The 18,167-nt window shown below is 36.6% G+C and overlaps 1 protein-coding gene across 5 annotated transcripts in view; it reads right to left on the bottom strand.

The window, feature by feature from the left end:
- LOC130929577 (guanine nucleotide exchange factor VAV3-like) overlaps nucleotides 1-18,167 on the bottom strand; it is a 101,456-nt gene that overhangs the window by 66,919 nt on the left and 16,370 nt on the right. For 4 of the 5 annotated variants that reach the window (XM_057856841.1, XM_057856843.1, XM_057856845.1 and 1 more), the window contains exons 3-8: nucleotides 11,357-11,415; nucleotides 11,129-11,194; nucleotides 9,838-9,946; nucleotides 6,306-6,401; nucleotides 415-483; nucleotides 238-341 (exon numbers count right to left, since the gene is read on the bottom strand). In XM_057856841.1, coding sequence (XP_057712824.1) covers nucleotides 238-341; nucleotides 415-483; nucleotides 6,306-6,401; nucleotides 9,838-9,946; nucleotides 11,129-11,194; nucleotides 11,357-11,415 — 503 coding nt within the window. The remainder of the gene's footprint in view (nucleotides 1-237; nucleotides 342-414; nucleotides 484-6,305; nucleotides 6,402-9,837; nucleotides 9,947-11,128; nucleotides 11,195-11,356; nucleotides 11,416-18,167) is intronic. The other variant, XM_057856842.1, reaches the window with a different exon arrangement.

The raw sequence follows: 18,167 nt of genomic DNA, 5'->3' as shown, positions 1-18,167 counted from the left end.
TACTTTTGGCCAGCAGTGTGTCCTTGCGCCATATGCTTTAACTGTAGTAAAACTGCTGCCTCCACAAGTTTAAACGCTTTTTTACAGATTGAAAGCCTGTCAAGTCGCCACTCAAGTTGTTGTTCTTGTGTTTTTGTGCCCCCTCAAAACAAGCTAGACTTTGCAAGACAAACAGTCTGTGAAGTGTGTGTGTGTTGAAAAAAAAACCTCCTTTAAATAAATTAGAACGATGACTACCTCTCTTTGTAGTTGATAAATATCTGGTAGAGATTTAAAGCATTCTTGTTGAGAATGGAATCCTGAACGTCTGCCATGAGGCTCTTGTGAACCTTCACCAAGTCCTGCAGTGAGTATTGAGGAGATGCTTACAAGGTAATAATTACAACGATAGATAACAATAAGAGGAAAACTTACTGGAATGTTGATAAACACTTGATCGATTTCGGCAACGGAGAAAAATTTCTTGAGCGGGTTGAGGAAATACTATAAGACACACACACACAAGCGTCATTATGCAACCTACTGGCAACAATATGAATGTTAATGCGTATTAATTCATAACAGCACTCAAGCAGAGGCCGGCAGCATTGCAAATTAGGGCCATGCCAGCAAATTTACATAAAATAACACAAAAAAGGGCACCGAGCGATAGATAAAAAAGAAAGGCAAGGAGCTAAATGACAGCAATATATCCCACTGGACATCCACAAACATCCACAAAGCAATCACCAGTTCAATCATTTCCTTTAGCGGTGTGACTTGATTCATGTCACCCTTAGAGGTGAGAGACAGTGGACACCCTGATCTTGTTATTAGCCAATCACAATCCCCATACTAACAAACATTCACGTTCAGCAGAGGTGGGTAGGGTAGCCCAAAATTGTACTCAAGAGTAACGTTACTTCATTAATAATATTACGCAAGTAAAAGCAGTCATCCAAAAAATGTACTCAAGTACAAGTAAAAATGTATTTGGTGAAAAGAATACTAAAGTAATGAGTAACATTGTGGGCAACTGCTTACGATATTTGATTTTATTTGTTTAAACAATGGTATTTTTTTTCTCAGCACAGTTATCTAGATGAACTGTTTTTATTACGATACTGTACTATTACCTATTACATAACTACATTAAGCCAAAGAGATACAAAAAAAAAACAAACATTGAAATTCCAGCGAGAGAGAAACATGTACAGAAATGAAGCATTATTCGTCCAAAGAGCATGACTGCCCTCTAGTGGAGAAAACATATTTCCTATTGTGAAACTAAAAGGATCATATTTTTGGGTTTCCATGGTCAATTGGTGCCAAATAAAAACTGGGAGAGAGGTTAAAATCCGCACTCTCGAGTCATGTTGATGGCAGCATTCTATGTCAAATACTTACGGTAATTTCCCGAATATAACGCACACTTTTTTTCCTAAAATTAACTTGTAAAATCATGGTGCACATTATAAACTGGTACATGGATGGAGACAGAAATATATATAAACCGATTTTTTTATTGACACGGCCACGTTGTGTTGAAGAAACGTATGCGGCGATGCGTTGCCGACCATTACGGTATGTGACGTCACCATTTTGTTTCGGTAATACTTCACTGTGATTGGCCGAATGATTTCGTCTGTGTTAAATTCTGCTTTTTTCACTCTTCATAAAGCACAGAATTTAGTTTCTTGAACTCATTTGAGTCAACGTTTATTGCAGCTCCGCAACTCGGACCATAACAAACGTAACAACAGACTTCCTGTGTGTGTCCGTCAACTATATCTGTCCCTCGGGAAACTCAAACCCAAATAACAATAGTTCCTATTGTTACTGTCGCGTCAACAGCGATGAGCGCTCTCGGATTTCCGACTTACGTTCTCACTTTCATTTTACCGTATCAATCCATGGAAGAAACACTTATTCATCATGATGAAATGAGCAAGTTATACAGCAGCCTTTAAAAGAAAAGTCACATCTGTTTTGTTTTCTCCAAGATTCTGGTAAGTTGGAGAAGTTGTCAAATCATATTACTACTGTAAATATTGTCAGTTTATGGTAATTTTTTTAACTACCAATATGCTATGCTTGTGCTGTGTTTCACCATTCAGTAAAATGACATTTCTGTATCTGTACACGAGCTCTGTTTTCTTGTATTCTTCTATTTATTGGTGCTAAAATTAGGGTGCGCATTATAAACGGGTACAATAATTTTCCCTAGATTTTACAAGTAAATTTGGGGTGCGCATTATACACGGGTGTGCATTATATTCGGGAAATTACGGTAATTTTTTTAAGGTTCTTTAAAGACGCTACTTGATTGTACAGGCCGGCGTGATCATAGAGTGGCAATTTTGAGTCTGATTGGTATAATGCAGTCATGTGATTATTGTTGTGATGTCTCATTGGGGAAACTGGTAGAGCCATTGTTGGTGTCTCTGGCAAAAGTAAAAGTAATAATAAAGAGGAAAAATGTAACGACTAGTGTAGCTGAACATTCCGGATTAAGAGTCGTGCTACTTCCTAACTAATCTACTCTTGTAAAAAGTATGGCTTAGTAAAACTACTATTAGAAGTACATTTTTCTCAAAAACACACTCAAGTAAATGGAGTAAATGTAACGCGTTACTACCCACCTCTATAGTTCAGTGATCACGGAAGTTTAAAGAAACTACCATGCATGATTTTGGAACATGGGCGGTAGCTGGAGAACCCGAGAAAGACCCACATATTTAGAAAGTGAGTCAAAGGATAGACTATAAAATACTACTGCTCGTCAACAAAACACTTAATGGCCTTGGACCAAAATACATGCTTGATTTGTTAGATTCCTATGAAACATCTAGACCCCTAAGGTCGTCTGGAACTTGTCTCCTGTATGTGACAAGAACAAGAACCAAGTAGGGTGAGGCAGCATTAAGTTGTTATGCTCCTCACCTCTGGAACAAGTTACCTGAAGGTCTGAAGTATGCTCAAACTGTTAGCTCCTTTAAATGAGGGCTAAAAACGCTTTTGTTTAGCACTGCATATCCATAACTGTATATATATTTCATTCTATTTGCTTTCTATTATTATCTCCATTGCTGATTTCAATTATTATTAGTAGTAGTAGTATTTGTTTTATTTTTTATTTATTTAATTTTTTTATTCTATTCGTGATTACATGTGATTTTTATGTATAATTTTATTTCCTATTTCGATTGTCTTTTTTTTTTTTTTTTTTTAACGTTCTATTGATTTTAAAGTGATTTTTATTATCTTCATGTGATGTAAAACACTTTGAATTGCCTTGTGTTGAATTGTGCTGTATAAATAAATTTACCTTGCCTGGCCTTGCCTAGAAAAACATAGAAACTCTGCACAGTAAAACCTGGAATTGAAACCCAGAAACTCAGAACTGTTTTGCAGTCACGCTAACAATGAAAGGATTAAGTTGCCATCGTCGGAACTGAACTCCAACATACAGTAAACAGAGAACATTCTGCAATGACTCCGGTGGGTCGGTCGATCAGTTAGTCAACAGATAGTAAGGTAGGTAGACTAGTCAATGGGTCAGTATAATTAGGTTTGTAAATGGTTGGGTTAGGCGGGTAGGTAGATTACGGTAGTCACTTGTTTGGGAGATAGTTGGGTAGGTCAACCGATCTGTAGAGGGAGACAGAAAAAGAGAAAGCAAGATGGTAGAATGCTATTTGAACAGATACTTTATTAATCCCATCCCAAAACTTATCTGTCCATGTCTTCAAAATATTCGCCAAGCCTAGCTACCAAGTTATAGGTATAAAAATTCAGTGTGAGGGCAGTTTGATTGATGTCACATTTAATTGCAAGCAGTGGGATAGAATATGGGACTTTTAGTTATTCCATAACTCTGGTGTCCCCACAGTGGACCTGATAAAACAAATGAAATAAAACTGTTGAGTGCTGTAATGGCGCTCCCCAAGTCACATTTTGGAGCGTGAGCACAGTTGTGCATGGATCGGACATTTTCGCAGGTCAGTCAGTTTGATCCGATCCGCATATAAAATTTATATCGGAATCCGTTACTGATGCTGGATCCTATCGGCCCCCATCTCCATCATGAGTGCATCTTGTGTCTTTAAAGCCTTGCAAGTTAGTGTCATAACTACTGTATTTAATCAGGTGCCTTGAAAACCACCACGCTTCACTTAGATTCCCGGAAATGTGATGGTTGTACTGTACACTACCCGCTAAAATGCGATTGTTATCATTATTAAAATGACTGATAAAGAGCAAAAAAAGAGAGTTCCTCTCTTAAATTATACCCTAGACAAGCATGCTCTCAGAGTAAGTGGCATATTATACCAAAACATGCAATCAGTAAAATATGAAATAAATAATAAAATAGTAAAATAATAAATAAACAAAGGGGGTTGGGGGAGCTTCTTGGGGGGTTGAATGAACTTATCACCCAAAATCCGGACGCATGAAAATGTTCGAATGATTAAAAATACAGTATACTTAAAATGTATATATTAACGATTATAATACTTGCAGTTTGTTTTTAAATTCTCAGTAATTTCTAATAATTATTATTACATTATAGGAGGGGTGTGCGCACTTAGATTATTGTAAAATAGTTCAATACAGTGTATAATTCTTTATTATTTTATGTTTCAATATCATCATCCCACAAATTGCACAGCTATGTAAATGTGTATGTATGTATATATTAGGGCTGTCAAACGATTAAAATTTTTAATCGAGTTAATCACAGCTTAAAAATTAATTAATCGTAATTAATCGCAATTCAAACCATCTCTAAAATATGCCATATTTTTCCGTAAATTATTGTTGGAATGGAAAGATGAGACATAAGACGGATACATACATTCAACTTACTGTACATACAGTGGGGAGAACAAGTATTTGATACACAGTCAATGGGAAAACCCATTGGCAGTCTATCAAATACTTGTTCTCCCCACTGTAAGTACTGTATTTGTTTATTATAACAATAAATCGACATGATGGCATTAACATTATTAACATACTTTCTGTTAAAGGGATCCACAAGAAAGACTTGTAGTTCTTAAAAGATAAATGTTAGTACAAGTTATACTAATTTTAATATTAAAACCCATCTTAATGTTTTCGTTTTAATAAAATTTTTAAAATTTTCTATCAAAAAATAAACTAGATACACTAAATACACCACAAGGTGTCAATGGCGAGTTTTAAATTAAATTAGAAATCAATCCAAATAGTATGTTTTGTCCCTTGACTGATGCCGTAGTTTCCTGGTTACTGGTCCATCCATTGTAATTCACGTCATTTGAGTGCTGGCTTCACAACATACTTGACCTCTGATAGTTGGTATATTGTGAATAAATATTGCCATCCAATGTATTTGTTGAGCTAAACAAAATGTTTGAATTGAGCTTGACCAAAGTCTTGAGTAAGTTTTATGTGTATGTTGCATAGCTATTTTGATTGGGAATGCCAGTTCTCTTTGCACTGTTGTTTAACTGTGTGAGAATAGGGCCTCATTAATACAGATTGAAGCACTTTTCTTTTTGTGAACATAATGTTTTTTTGAGAGATATTATTTTTGCTGTGCTTTCACTAAATTATACTTATGTTTGTTGCGAAGGAGTTGCCGAAGCTTAGGCCAATAAACGGCGCGGTCCAATGAACGCCTGTGTCCACTCGCCTTTTGTAATATTCTGATATAGAATTTAACGAGGCACTTTGAAGTACACGCGGCGCCAACATGTTGTTCACTCACATGGTGCAGGAGTGACTTAGAGTTACGGCCTCCCGAGAGCCGTAAGCTGTGTTAATGTTGAAGCTGAATGTGCTAATAAAGAAACAAAGTGCCAGCACGTCGCAAGTGGTATACCTTTGTTAAGAAAAAGCACAAATCAAGACACCTTTCTCTGCCTCTTAGCTCTCAAGCGCGTCATTGTAATCTGTTTGAGACAATGCACGTGCGGGTCATTCCGCGCATGCGTTAAATATTTTAACGTGATTATTTAAAAAAAAAAAAAATACCGTCCGTTAACATGTTAAATTTGACAGCCCTATTATATACAGTATATATGTTCTTTTTTTTTCTTTTTGGAACAGTTTTAGTGAGTCATTTCTCGACGCAGCCCAACCAATACTCTCCAGAGCAGTTGCAGTAACTGGGAATCTGTGCAGTAGGATACTTGCTTTTCTTGTAATTGCTGAAAACTTCAAGAAATAAATATTGTCGAGCTAGCGTCCATTAATCAATAATGGATGTAAACACAACACTCGAATTGCGAATCGCACGTTTGATCATGCTTGGGAGAGCTCAGCGGGGGCCCATGTACCTTCTCAATGGATTCCAAGGTCTCTGTGTACTTCTCTTCCGTCTGCTTGATCTCAGAGAGGCAGCAGCTGCGAACGTCTGACATCTCGACCTGCTTCTGGAAAGAAATGCGACTTGCTGAGAATCTTAACCCCTGGGTGTTATTTGTCCATTTTTTGGCTTTTTTCGTTTTTTTCTGTGTTTAAAAGGAAAAAAAGCATATGAAAAAATACACTAGGGAGCTGATATTTCCTGCAGGATACTAAATCATGTAGAAGTTCGAAATGGCACCATCTGGCAATTTCTAACTTATTGCAAACAGGCTGGGAAGATTTGCACTAAACTCTTGTTATTTTGCCATTTTTTGGCTCATTGACTCCCATTATAAATCATGATTTTTAATATGCTGTAAACCTGATGTTTTATAATGCATTTCCCGTGATTATTGATGCAATCGCTTCTTTGGCGAGTCAAAAACATGCAGATAAAAAATTTTTTGTGTTGACACCCAGAAGTCACTAGATGGAGCCATAGGCCAATACATGAATTTGCTTGCGAAGCTAGCTTCAGATCGGTCAAAAATTAATGCAATAAAGACGGTTGGCTTTACAAAAAAAATGGTGTCAATGTTGTCTGAGCTCACTTTCAGTCTATTTGGGCATGCGTATTTGCAATTTTGCACGTTTGCACAAGACAATAAAAAGGTACTTCCCGGAAATGCAAAAAAACCAAAACAAAAAACCACGTGTTTAGTGTTGTCGTTTGAATTTAAACTTTTATTGGTTGGGTGTTTGAATTTCTTTACTCTCATTGGTTCTGGGCATTTTGGGAGTCTCTGTTCTCGCGAGGATCACCATTTTGCATTTCTTCCAACACAACTGTGATCGATGGCGGCGAGAAGTATTTCACCGCAGGACACGATTCGAATGGTGTTAGAAAATCCTGATTCCGACGACCTTTGTTCGGACGCTTCTTTGGAGAGCCCAGAAGACATTGAACAAATTCTTCCGGACTTTCGATGCCGGAGGAGGACGGCTTTGATGACGAGGATTAGGAAATAGTTGACAACATAACGAGATGAAAGCGGGGAGCAGAAGGCGGGGGCACGGACATGACCACGTTCAGGCGCATGACGAAAATGACGGCGATCGAGGTAATGACGAGAGTGAGTAAGCAAATGTTTTGCATATCAAGGTTTGTCTTGTAAAAGCTGATCAAAGATCAAAGCTGTTATTGTTGCGTGCGCTTGTGCTTTGCAGACCTGAGGCACATACTCCTGCCGCCGGCGCGCACTCAGGTGGCCAATGTGTGTTTTTTCACATGCCGGACATTTCGTCATGCAGCGCGTTTGTGCTGTTCACGGAGATCTACCCTGAGTGGAACGTGAAGAAAAGCTACAAGCGCCGACTATTTCTTGAGGAACTTGGCAAGGCTCTAATTCGGCCAGAAGTCCTAAAACGGGAACCACCGCCTTCTGCCGAAGGCTTGGTTGAGCAGCGAGCTGGACCCCCGTCCAAGCGCAAACAATGTGGCCTTTGCACAAAGCCACTTCGGGCTTCGAACATAATAATAAATAATAATACATTTTATTCATAACGCACTTTACATTTGAACAACAAATCTCAAAGTGCACATCATGAATTGTGTATGTTGTTATTATGTTAACTGTTATATTGTATGTATGTTTTGTAAAATTGTTAACATAAATTCTATCATCAAATCAGTTATTGTCACGTTGTCACAGTCTTGTTCTAAAAAAAAAAAATCTATTGTTACGACTTTTACTTATCCAATGATGTAATTATGTAATATAAAATATTTTAGTTTGATTTATATATAGCCTATATAGCATAGTTAGTTTTACTATTAGGATAATGCTGCTGCTATTGTCCATAGGGGGCCAAAACAAAAAACAAAAAAATTATATGTTTAGATAGGTCTGATGCCACTGAACATTGTGAGTGGTTGAAAGTGAAAAAATATTCAGAAATGACTTAGTTATCACACTTCAAAGCAAAAGCCATTTTTTGGACAAAATCACAAGAGTTTAGTGTAAATGAGAAAACTGCAAATGTGTAAAAACTGGGCATGCATAAAAAAATTGGTTGTTATGACTTAACGACTTATTCAAGCCTCTAACTATGTGATATGGAATATTCAAATTAGACTTTTGTTTTTTATATATATACAGCATAGTTAGTTTTGCTATTCGGATAATGCTGCTATTATTGTCCATAGGGGGCATTGAAAAATAAAAAAAAATAAAAAACTATATATGTGTAGATAGGTCTGATGCCACTGAAGATTTTGAGTGGTTGAAAGTGAAAAAATATTCAGAAATGACTTAGTTATCACACTTCAAAGGAAAAGCCATTTTTTGGACAAAATCACAAGAGTTTAGTGTAAATGAGAAAACTGCAAATGTGTAAAAACTGGGCATGCATAAAAAAATTGGTTGTTATGACTTAACGACTTATTCAAGCCTCTAACTATGTGATATGGAATATTCAAATTAGACTTTTGTTTTTTATATATATACAGCATAGTTAGTTTTGCTATTCGGATAATGCTACTATTATTGTCCATAGGGGGCATTGAAAAATAAAAAAAAATAAAAAACTATATATGTGTAGATAGGTCTGATGCCACTGAAGATTTTGAGTGGTTGAAAGTGAAAAAATATTCAGAAATGACTTAGTTATCACACTTCAAAGGAAAAGCCATTTTTTGGACAAAATCACAAGAGTTTAGTGTAAATGAGAAAACTGCAAATGTGTAAAAACTGGGCATGCATAAAAAAATCGGTTGTTATGACTTAACGACTTATTCAAGCCTCTAACTATGTGATATGGAATATTCAAATTAGACTTTTGTTTTTTTATATATATACAGCATAGTTAGTTTTGCTATTCAGATAATGCTGCTATTATTGTCCATAGGGGGCATTGAAAAAAATAAAAAAATAAAAAACCTTATATGTGTAGATAGGTCTGATGCCACTGAACATTTTGAGTGGTTGAAAGTGAAAAAATATTCAGAAATGACTTAGTTATCACACTTCAAAGGAAAAGCCATTTTTGGACAAAATCACAAGAGTTTAGTGTAAATGAGAAAACTGCAAATGTGTAAAAACTGGGCATGCATAAAAAAATCGGTTGTTATGACTTAACGACTTATTCAAGCCTCTAACTATGTGATATGGAATATTCAAATTAGACTTTTGTTTTTTATATATATACAGCATAGTTAGTTTTGCTATTCGGATAATGCTGCTATTATTGTCCATAGGGGGCATTGAAAAATTAAAAAAAAATAAAAAACTTTATATGTGTAGATAGGTCTGACGCCACTGAACATTTTGAGTGGCTGAAAGTGAAAAAATATTCAGAAATGACTTAGTTATCACACTTCAAAGGAAAAGCCATTTTTTGGACAAAATCACAAGAATTTAGTCAAGATAAAATAACGCCCAAGGGTTAATTAGGGGATGAAAAGTTCTTTCAGTTAGCTGTTCATAGTAATACAGTGTACTGTTCGTGTTTGTACGCATGTACCTGCTGCCCAGTCCTCATAAGGTCCTCATAAATCTCTCCGCCTGCATAGCCTTCTTCCAAGCTGTATACTGCTGCATATAAGTCCTCCTCATCTTCCATGGCGGTTTCACTACAGGTCACACAAGTAAACTCTCAAATTTGTATTCGGTAACATACCCCAAATTGTTTTGAAAATTCAGTTCCGAAAGTCAGTTTTGCTGGGCAACAAGAAATTTGGTACGCCTGCCAAACACACAATATACTATCCGAATGCAACAACCAAAATGTCTCTAGAAGCCATGCCTGAAAAGACAAAGGAAAACTGACATTGTGGTTCAGACTCAAAATTCCCGACTTTGAAAAACCTAAAGTGCCTATGACTTCAAAAAGCATATTTATTTCATATTTCCTGTGGTATTTTATGCTCCTGAATGAAATGGACCGCTTTAGCATGTCGGCTAGCTGTCACACCTCCTGGTTCATTTACACTCTCCGAAACTGGGGCAGGGAAATGACAAAAGCCGGACTAACTCCGGTGCAAAAAGTCAACAGTTTTGACCATTATGGAGTAATTTTGCCATGTCGTACTGAATAAATGCATTTTTAAACTTTCATAATCTTTTTAGCACCAGGCTGTTATTTGTCATGACCATACCATTTATTTAGCAATTCGGGAAAAATACTAAGATAAAAAGAATATCCTGTAAAAATATTGGAGTAGAGAGATTGAAACAATGACATTTTGCTGTTCTCTTCGTCGCATTTTCCTCATTCTGAAAACTTCCCCCTCAATGGGCTGAATTCTTAATTAGGTGAAATCGTGACCCTGCTGATGTCATCCTTCAGCTGGGGACGCTAGAGCGCCATAATGACAGACAAGGGCAAAACGGCAGGTTAAAAGTCTAATTTCTCGTCATCTGTGCTTTGCCAAAATGTTGTATATCGTCAAATCGTCTCAAATTATGATTCTAATTCACATAATAATGCGATTAAAGATTTTTTCTAAAATCCTGTCATAGGTTAAGTGTGAGAAAGATCCAACCATAGTGACGCTTGTGCACCCCTAACTGGTGTAACTGTTTATTGCACATCAAATTCTTTGTTGGGCTAAAGACAGCCTCCGTTTACGGTTTTTAATAGGCTTGTCATGTAAACGGCTTCATTTCCTTTAATAATAGCGAATAAACAGAGCAGAGCCCTGGAGAGCCAAGATGATGGGCCAAGCCGGTTCTGACAAGCACTGACATAATTATGTTCTATCAACAGCAGTAATGGACCCTTGGAGAGAAAAGGGGAGATGCCTCATACATACTCAATCAGGTCTTCTAGGTGATTGTAAATGTCCTCGTCCTTTAGACTCTCCTCTGTGGGGAAAGGCCTGCAAATAACAATGAAAACATTTAAAGCAGGAGAGTTTATGTATTCAAATAACGAAGAATAATAGGCGAGAAAAAAAAAAAAAAGATAAAATCCAATCTATAAGTGGTGCAATTATGTATAGAAGGGAAAATAACAGCTAGCGTGAACAAAAACAACTTACTTGAATCCTCCTTGCTGTGCGATGGCTGTGTACGAGAGCTTGGATAGTGTATCCATCACCTGGGAAAGTGCATCATTTGTTAGATCATGAGTTCGGTATGCACCTATTATCCACATATTTTTCACTTCCGATCCAATAAATGGAATCAGGATATCTATCAATACTAGCCTTGGTCATCGTTTGAATTTGAACGGTTCCGGAACCGATTCCACATTTCGATTCTGGTTCCAAACAATTCTCAACTCCGATTCTTTAAATAGGCAGGGTAAAAAAATTGCATGGTTTATATTACCCGTATTGGCCCGAATATAAGACGGTGTTTTTTGCATTGAAATAAGAATGAAAAAGAGGGGGTTGTCTTATATTCGTGGTCTAGACATTATACCCATTCACGACGCTAGATGGCGCCAGATATCATTGAAGCGAGGTTCTGTCATGACAGAGCTCAGCTACTCTCACCATTCACGACGCTAGATGGCGCCAGATATCTTTGAAGCGATGTTCTGCCATGACAGATTTCAGCTACTCTCAAATTTAACCAGTTTGCATTATTTTATTGCAATGTTTTTCCTTATTCAGATTTGTTTCAAGACGACAGTTACAGTTAGACTTCACTTTGATTGTTAATGCAGTAATTGCAATTTTGTTGTTTTATCACAATAGATTGGTTTATTTAAATTTCAAAAACCAGAAGCCATTCATTTACATATTTAAATGTTCAGATATTAAGATTTGAATGTGGCAAATTAAAATGCTTTTTTTCTCAAATATATTGTTATAATCATTTGTTTCGGATGTACTGTAATTATTTTCTGTATAAAAATTAATTTGGTGTTCAAAACGTCTTTTTTCAAATGACTCTTGAAAAAGAGGGGTTCGTCTTATAATCAGGGCCGTCTTATATTCGGGCCAATAAGGTAATTTCTTAACTTCTCGTTCATATTTTTAAATTATATGAACTTTCAATTAACTTTGCTATGTATTTCTCACAGGGCTATTTTTTAACTTGAATATAAATTAGGCCTGTCAACAATAACGCGTTAACGACTATGATTAATCTGGAAATATTAACGCATTTAAAAAAACAAAATAACGCAATTTACGGCTCACACTAAGTTTGGTCACAACTGCCTCCCATAGTCCCACACGCTGATGTTTACATTCCCCGCGTGGCAATGCAGGACAAAATTCAGCCAGCCACAATGATTGAGGATGATTACAAAATTCCGTTTTAAAAAGCTACCTAATGGAAATCTGGATAAAAGCAAAGTTGTGTCCACATACTGATGTAATGAACTGTCGTTCGATCGAAGCTCAACCAGCCTAAAGTACCACCTTCGGGCAAAGCATATCTTCGCCAGTGTTAGCAATGACGCTAACACTGCGGGAACAAGCCGCAGTCATCAAGCTACACTGGCAGAGTGCGGACTCTGACTTGTCAACAAAAAGACAACAAGTAGGTTGACTACTGCTATCGCTACATGGCTAGCCAGAGACTGTAGAGTGTAGACCCATTAACATAGTCGAAGACGAGGGCCTTGAAAATCCAATGACAACAAACAACAACAACCAATGACAAACCACTAGACAGGTACAAGGCAGTGCCAGCATGGACTCATGTCCACTACAGTGGTGGTCTGCGCACAGTGGTGCTCACAGTAAGCTGGCCCACCTTGCAAAAAAAGTATCTGGTCACACCTGCCACAACTGTTCCTTCCGAGAGACTGTTTTATTTGTTCAAAAGAAAAGGTCTGCTCTGTTATCTGAAAATGTCAACAAGTAGTGTAAAACTGCAAATGCTGCATTTATTTGTGTGAAATGTTCAATTTAACAGACAAGTTGTTTACACATTTTTTGAAACACTAGCTATTGTTACTGTATTGTGCTTGTCTGCTCTTTAAATTAGCAGTTAATTTTGGGTGATATGCCAAACGGTACTTGAGCCACATTGTTAGTCTGAGGCACTTTAATCTGATAAAGCTCTTTGCTGTATAATACAGACAATTTATTTTATTTTTTATTTCATACGAGCTGAGTTGTTAAATATAACTTCAAAACTCTATTTGGTTAAGTGTTAATTCATTCACACATCATGCATTTCATCTTAAAGCAAATTTTAGGTCAATTATCATATTTTCCTAGATTTTTTTTTCCTGAAGAACAACTTTATTCATCCCGAGGGAAATGTGATTAATCATGATTAATCACACAGTTGACATATGATTAACTAGATTAAATTTTTTAATCGTTTGACAGCACTAATATAAATATCAGTCTTTGAACTTGAATATAATGACGCTTCTTTCCACAGGCGTGCACTTTCACAAAGATGTTTACTTTTCAAAAGCTCACGGAGAAAACATTTACACATTCTTTTGCCTATCTTTTAGAGTGTCTTATGCTGCAGGCATTTATTGTATTGCATCGTTTGTTCTAGGTGGTATTTCTACAAGTTAGTTAAGGGATGACATCTTTCAGATGTCAGGTGCGGAGTGTTCTGTCCCTTGATCTTAAATTGACTACTTTTTAAATGTGATTTCTTTCTAAACTGATATATTGTTCATCCGTCCAAAAGATGCCACTATTGTAACTCCTGACTCTACAGTTTTTCTTAGGTTTTGCCATGTGCACTTGGCTTCTCCTAGTGGTGACTTACTGAAAGCAGCAGGCTAAAAGAACATTATTTTAGTTGGAAAAGAATCCTTGAGGTGTACAGACGTTACACACCTCCTCTGCATTCTGCACTACACATCGTTGGGAACCCTTGATAAAACAAAATCTTTAAGTTTGCACGTTCTAACAGAGGGTCTCATATCTTTTGGGTGTGTTTATTCTGTTAGTTTGTTGTCATTTTGTGAAGCAAAGCGACAAATTTTTGTGCTGAGCTAAATTAGCCACTTCATCTGATTTGCTCATAACGGAGCGAGTCTTCATGTGGCTACTTCTTTGTGGTGTTCGGCAGCCATTTTTTTCCGGTCGACTGTCAGGGCATCGGAAAAAATAATTAATCGAACGGTTCTGGGAGAACCGAAGTGTTAGTCCCGGATCCCATCAATGCTCGATGCCCAACTCTAATCAATAATGTTACAATTTTCATTGTATTTTATTTTATTTTTTTAAATCCACTGTATACCATATATATAGGATTTACTGTATATATTATTCAGGCCTCACCTTTATAAAAATCCAGGAGAGTCATCGACATACGTTCTGAATACGTTTAGGAGAGAAATTTACAGTATTCTTCTAATATGGCAAATACTCTACTGTGCAGTGACATCTTTGCTCATCTGCATTATGTACCCAGAGTTCAGTATTAGCAAAACGATAAAGAAAAATTTCTCCTGCCAAAACTTATTTATTTGGGATTAGAGTTGTCCGATAATTACTTTTTAACCGATATCCTGATGTTGTCAGACTCCAAAATATGATACAGATATATGCAGACGTGGACTTAACATATTATTGCTAATTTTATTGTGATGCCCCACTGGATGCTTAAATAACAATGGGGCAGCAAAGAATTACAAATACAGGTTGGGAATCATAGGACTGTCTGTCACACCCCAATGCAATGACAGCTCCCAAGATTCATTCAGACTTTTGCAAATACTTTTAGTAATAATTCTGTGTTTTATTACTTTTCTTGGTGATTATTTATTTTTGATGATCCAGTAGTTACAGTGGGGCAAATAAGTATTTAGTCAACCACCAATTGTGCAAGTTCTCCTACTTGAAAAGATTAGAGAGGCATGTAATTGTCAACATGGGTAAACCTCAACCATGAGAGACAGAATGTGGAGGGAAAAAAAAAAAACTGAAAATCACATTGTTTGATTTTTAAAGAATTTATTTCCAAATTAGAGTGGAAAATAAGTACAGTATTTGGTCACCTACAAACAAGCAAGATTTCTGGCTGTCAAATAAGTTTAACTTCTTCTAACGAGGTCTAACAAGGCTCCACTTGTACCTGTATTAATGTCACCTGTTTTAACTCATTATCGGTATATAAGACACCTGTCCACAAACTCAGTCAGTCACACTCCAAACTCCACTATGGCCAAGACCAAAGAGCTGTCGAAGGACACCGGAGACAAAATTGTAGACCTGCACCAGGCTGGGAAGACTGAATCTGCAATACCGTAATTTCCCGAATATAAGGCGCACCCGTGTATAACGCGCACCCCAAATTTACTTGTGATCTCAACCCCATAGAAAATCTGTGGAGGGAGTTGAAAGTCCGTGTTGCCCAACGACAGCCCCAAAACATCACTGCTCTAGAGGAGATCTTCATGGAGGAATGGGCCGAAATACCAGCAGCAGTGTGTGAAAAGCTTGTGAAGAGTTACAGAAAACGTGTGGTCTCCGTTATTGCCAACAAAGGGTACATAACAAAGTATTGAGATGAACTTTTGGTATTGACCAAATACTTATTTTCCACCATGATTTGCAAATAAGTTCTTTAAAAATCAAACAATGTCATTTTCTGTTTTTTTTTTCCCCCACATTCTGTCTCTCATGGTTTAGGTTTACCAATGTTGACAATTACAGGCCTCTCTAATATTTTCAAGTGGGAGAACTTGCACAATTAGTGGTTGACTAAATACTTATTTGTCCCACTGTATATGTGATGAGTTTATAATTTATTATTTTTCATTTATTGTTAATGTCATTTGAGCACCATGAGCAGTGTTGTTAATAACGGCGTTACAATATAACGGCGTTACTAACGGCGTTATTTTTTTCAGTAATGAGTAATCTAATTAATTACTTTTCTCATCTTGGCAACGCCGTTACCGTTACTGAGGCGGGAAAGGCGTGCGTTACTATGCGTTACTAAGTTGGTTAAATAAAAAAAAGTCTGAGAGAAACGGACTCACGGGGTCGAGAGCAGAGCAGGAGTGGGGAAGACGCCGTTGCAACCGCGATGCTAGATGGCTCCAATAATACCTGACTGCAGCCATAGCCGACAAACTACGCCCACATGACACGGTAGATATCATATTATAGAACTAGATGCAGATGACAGACACTGCTGCATTGCCAACATGTTTTAAGGACTACATGCGTTTGTAAACAGCCGCCATCTTAAAGCAGTAGACCTCTCAGGAAGGCCCTGATGTAGAGATCCTTCCTAGCGAACCTAAGTAATTTTTTTAAAATCTAAAATGCTCCTAAATCGGCAAAATCTTAACTTAAATCTATCTTTAAATGATGAAACAGTTTTAAAACTTACACATGTTTAAAGTAGACAGAAGGGAACTAATGCAATAACGGGAGAAATTTTAACAACTTTAACGATTGATTCACAACTTTAAATGAGTTCCACACATAGCAAAGGTTACTAGCTAGTTATCGCAATACCCTTGTGTCTAGTTAAGTGGAGGGTAAAGAATTGGGCTTGGGCCAATTGTCCCCCAAACCCTTTAAGCTTCACATTGTGTGACCTGTTTTTTTTTGTTTTTTTTTTTTTGAGAAAAAAAAAATATCACTAGTTACTTTGCCAAGTAACTAATTACTCTTACATTCAGGTAACTGAGTTACTAACGCAATTACTTTTTGGGAGAAGTAATTTGTAACTGTAATTAATTACTTTTTTAAAGTAAAATTAACAACACTGCATGGCACTAAATGCGTTAGTAGACAGCCGCCATCTTAAAGCAGTAGACTTTTTAGGACGGCTCTGTTGTAGAGAACCTTCCTTGCGAACCTAAGTAACTTTTTATCTAAAATACTTCTAAATCGGCAAAATCTTGACTTGAATCTATCTTTAAATGATGAAACAGTTTTAAAACTTTCATATGTCGAAAGTAGAGAGAATGGAACAAATGCAATAATGGGAGCAATTTTAACAACTTTCAACAGTTGATTCAGGGTAAAGGGTAAATTAGGGTAAAGAATTGGGCTCGGGCCAATTGTACCAAAAACCTTCACAAAAAACTTCACATAGTGTGGCCAATGTTTTTTTTTTTTTTTTTTTTTTTTTTTTTTTTTTTTTGAGGAAAAAAAAAAAAAAGTAATTATCACCAATTACTTTGCCAAGTAACTAATTACTCTTACATTCAGGTAATTGAGTTACTAACGCAATTACTTTTTGGGAGAAGTAATTTGTAACTATAATTAATTACTTTTTTTCAGTAAGATTAACAACACTGACCATGAGTGACAAGGGTCTTTTCCTCAGTTTAACATATCCTAAGTATGTTGGTTTAGAAATCTGGAAGTCTCTCTAAGCACAACTGCTGTTCTAAACTTTGACCAGCCCATGCCTAAAACCAACACTTGTACATTGACTTAGTGCATTTCCCAAACTACATACTGGCGTAATACTGATACAGTTATTTTCCTATATTAATTTAAATGCGCCCGAAAATATTGGACAACTTTATTTGGGATCATCTTATATATTCTGTATAGCATAGATAGAGCTGTGTCTAAAAATTCTTTACATTAGCATTTCGTACCTGATGAAATTAATGAAATAAAACTTGAGCGCTGTAAAGGCACTCCCCAAATCACATTTTGGAGCGAGAGCACATTTGTGCACCTGATATATAATTCCTGGATTCGACATTTTCGCAGGTCGGTTAGTTTGATCCGATCCATATATTACATTTTTATTGGATAAACTGAATCAGATCGGCCCCATCTCCATCATGAGTGTATGTCTTTAAAGCCTTGCAAGTAAGTGTCATAACTACTGCATTTAATCAGGTGCCTTGAAAACCACCACTCTTCACTTAGATTCCAGGAAATGAGATGGTTGTACAGTACACTACCCGCAAAATTGCGATTCTTATCATTATTAAAA

Source organism: Corythoichthys intestinalis, chromosome 14 (assembly GCF_030265065.1).
Source record: "Corythoichthys intestinalis isolate RoL2023-P3 chromosome 14, ASM3026506v1, whole genome shotgun sequence".
Taxonomy (NCBI): domain Eukaryota; kingdom Metazoa; phylum Chordata; class Actinopteri; order Syngnathiformes; family Syngnathidae; genus Corythoichthys; species Corythoichthys intestinalis.
The sequence above is the reverse complement of the archived record's forward strand: the minus strand, read 5'-3'. Positions and strand labels throughout refer to the sequence as shown.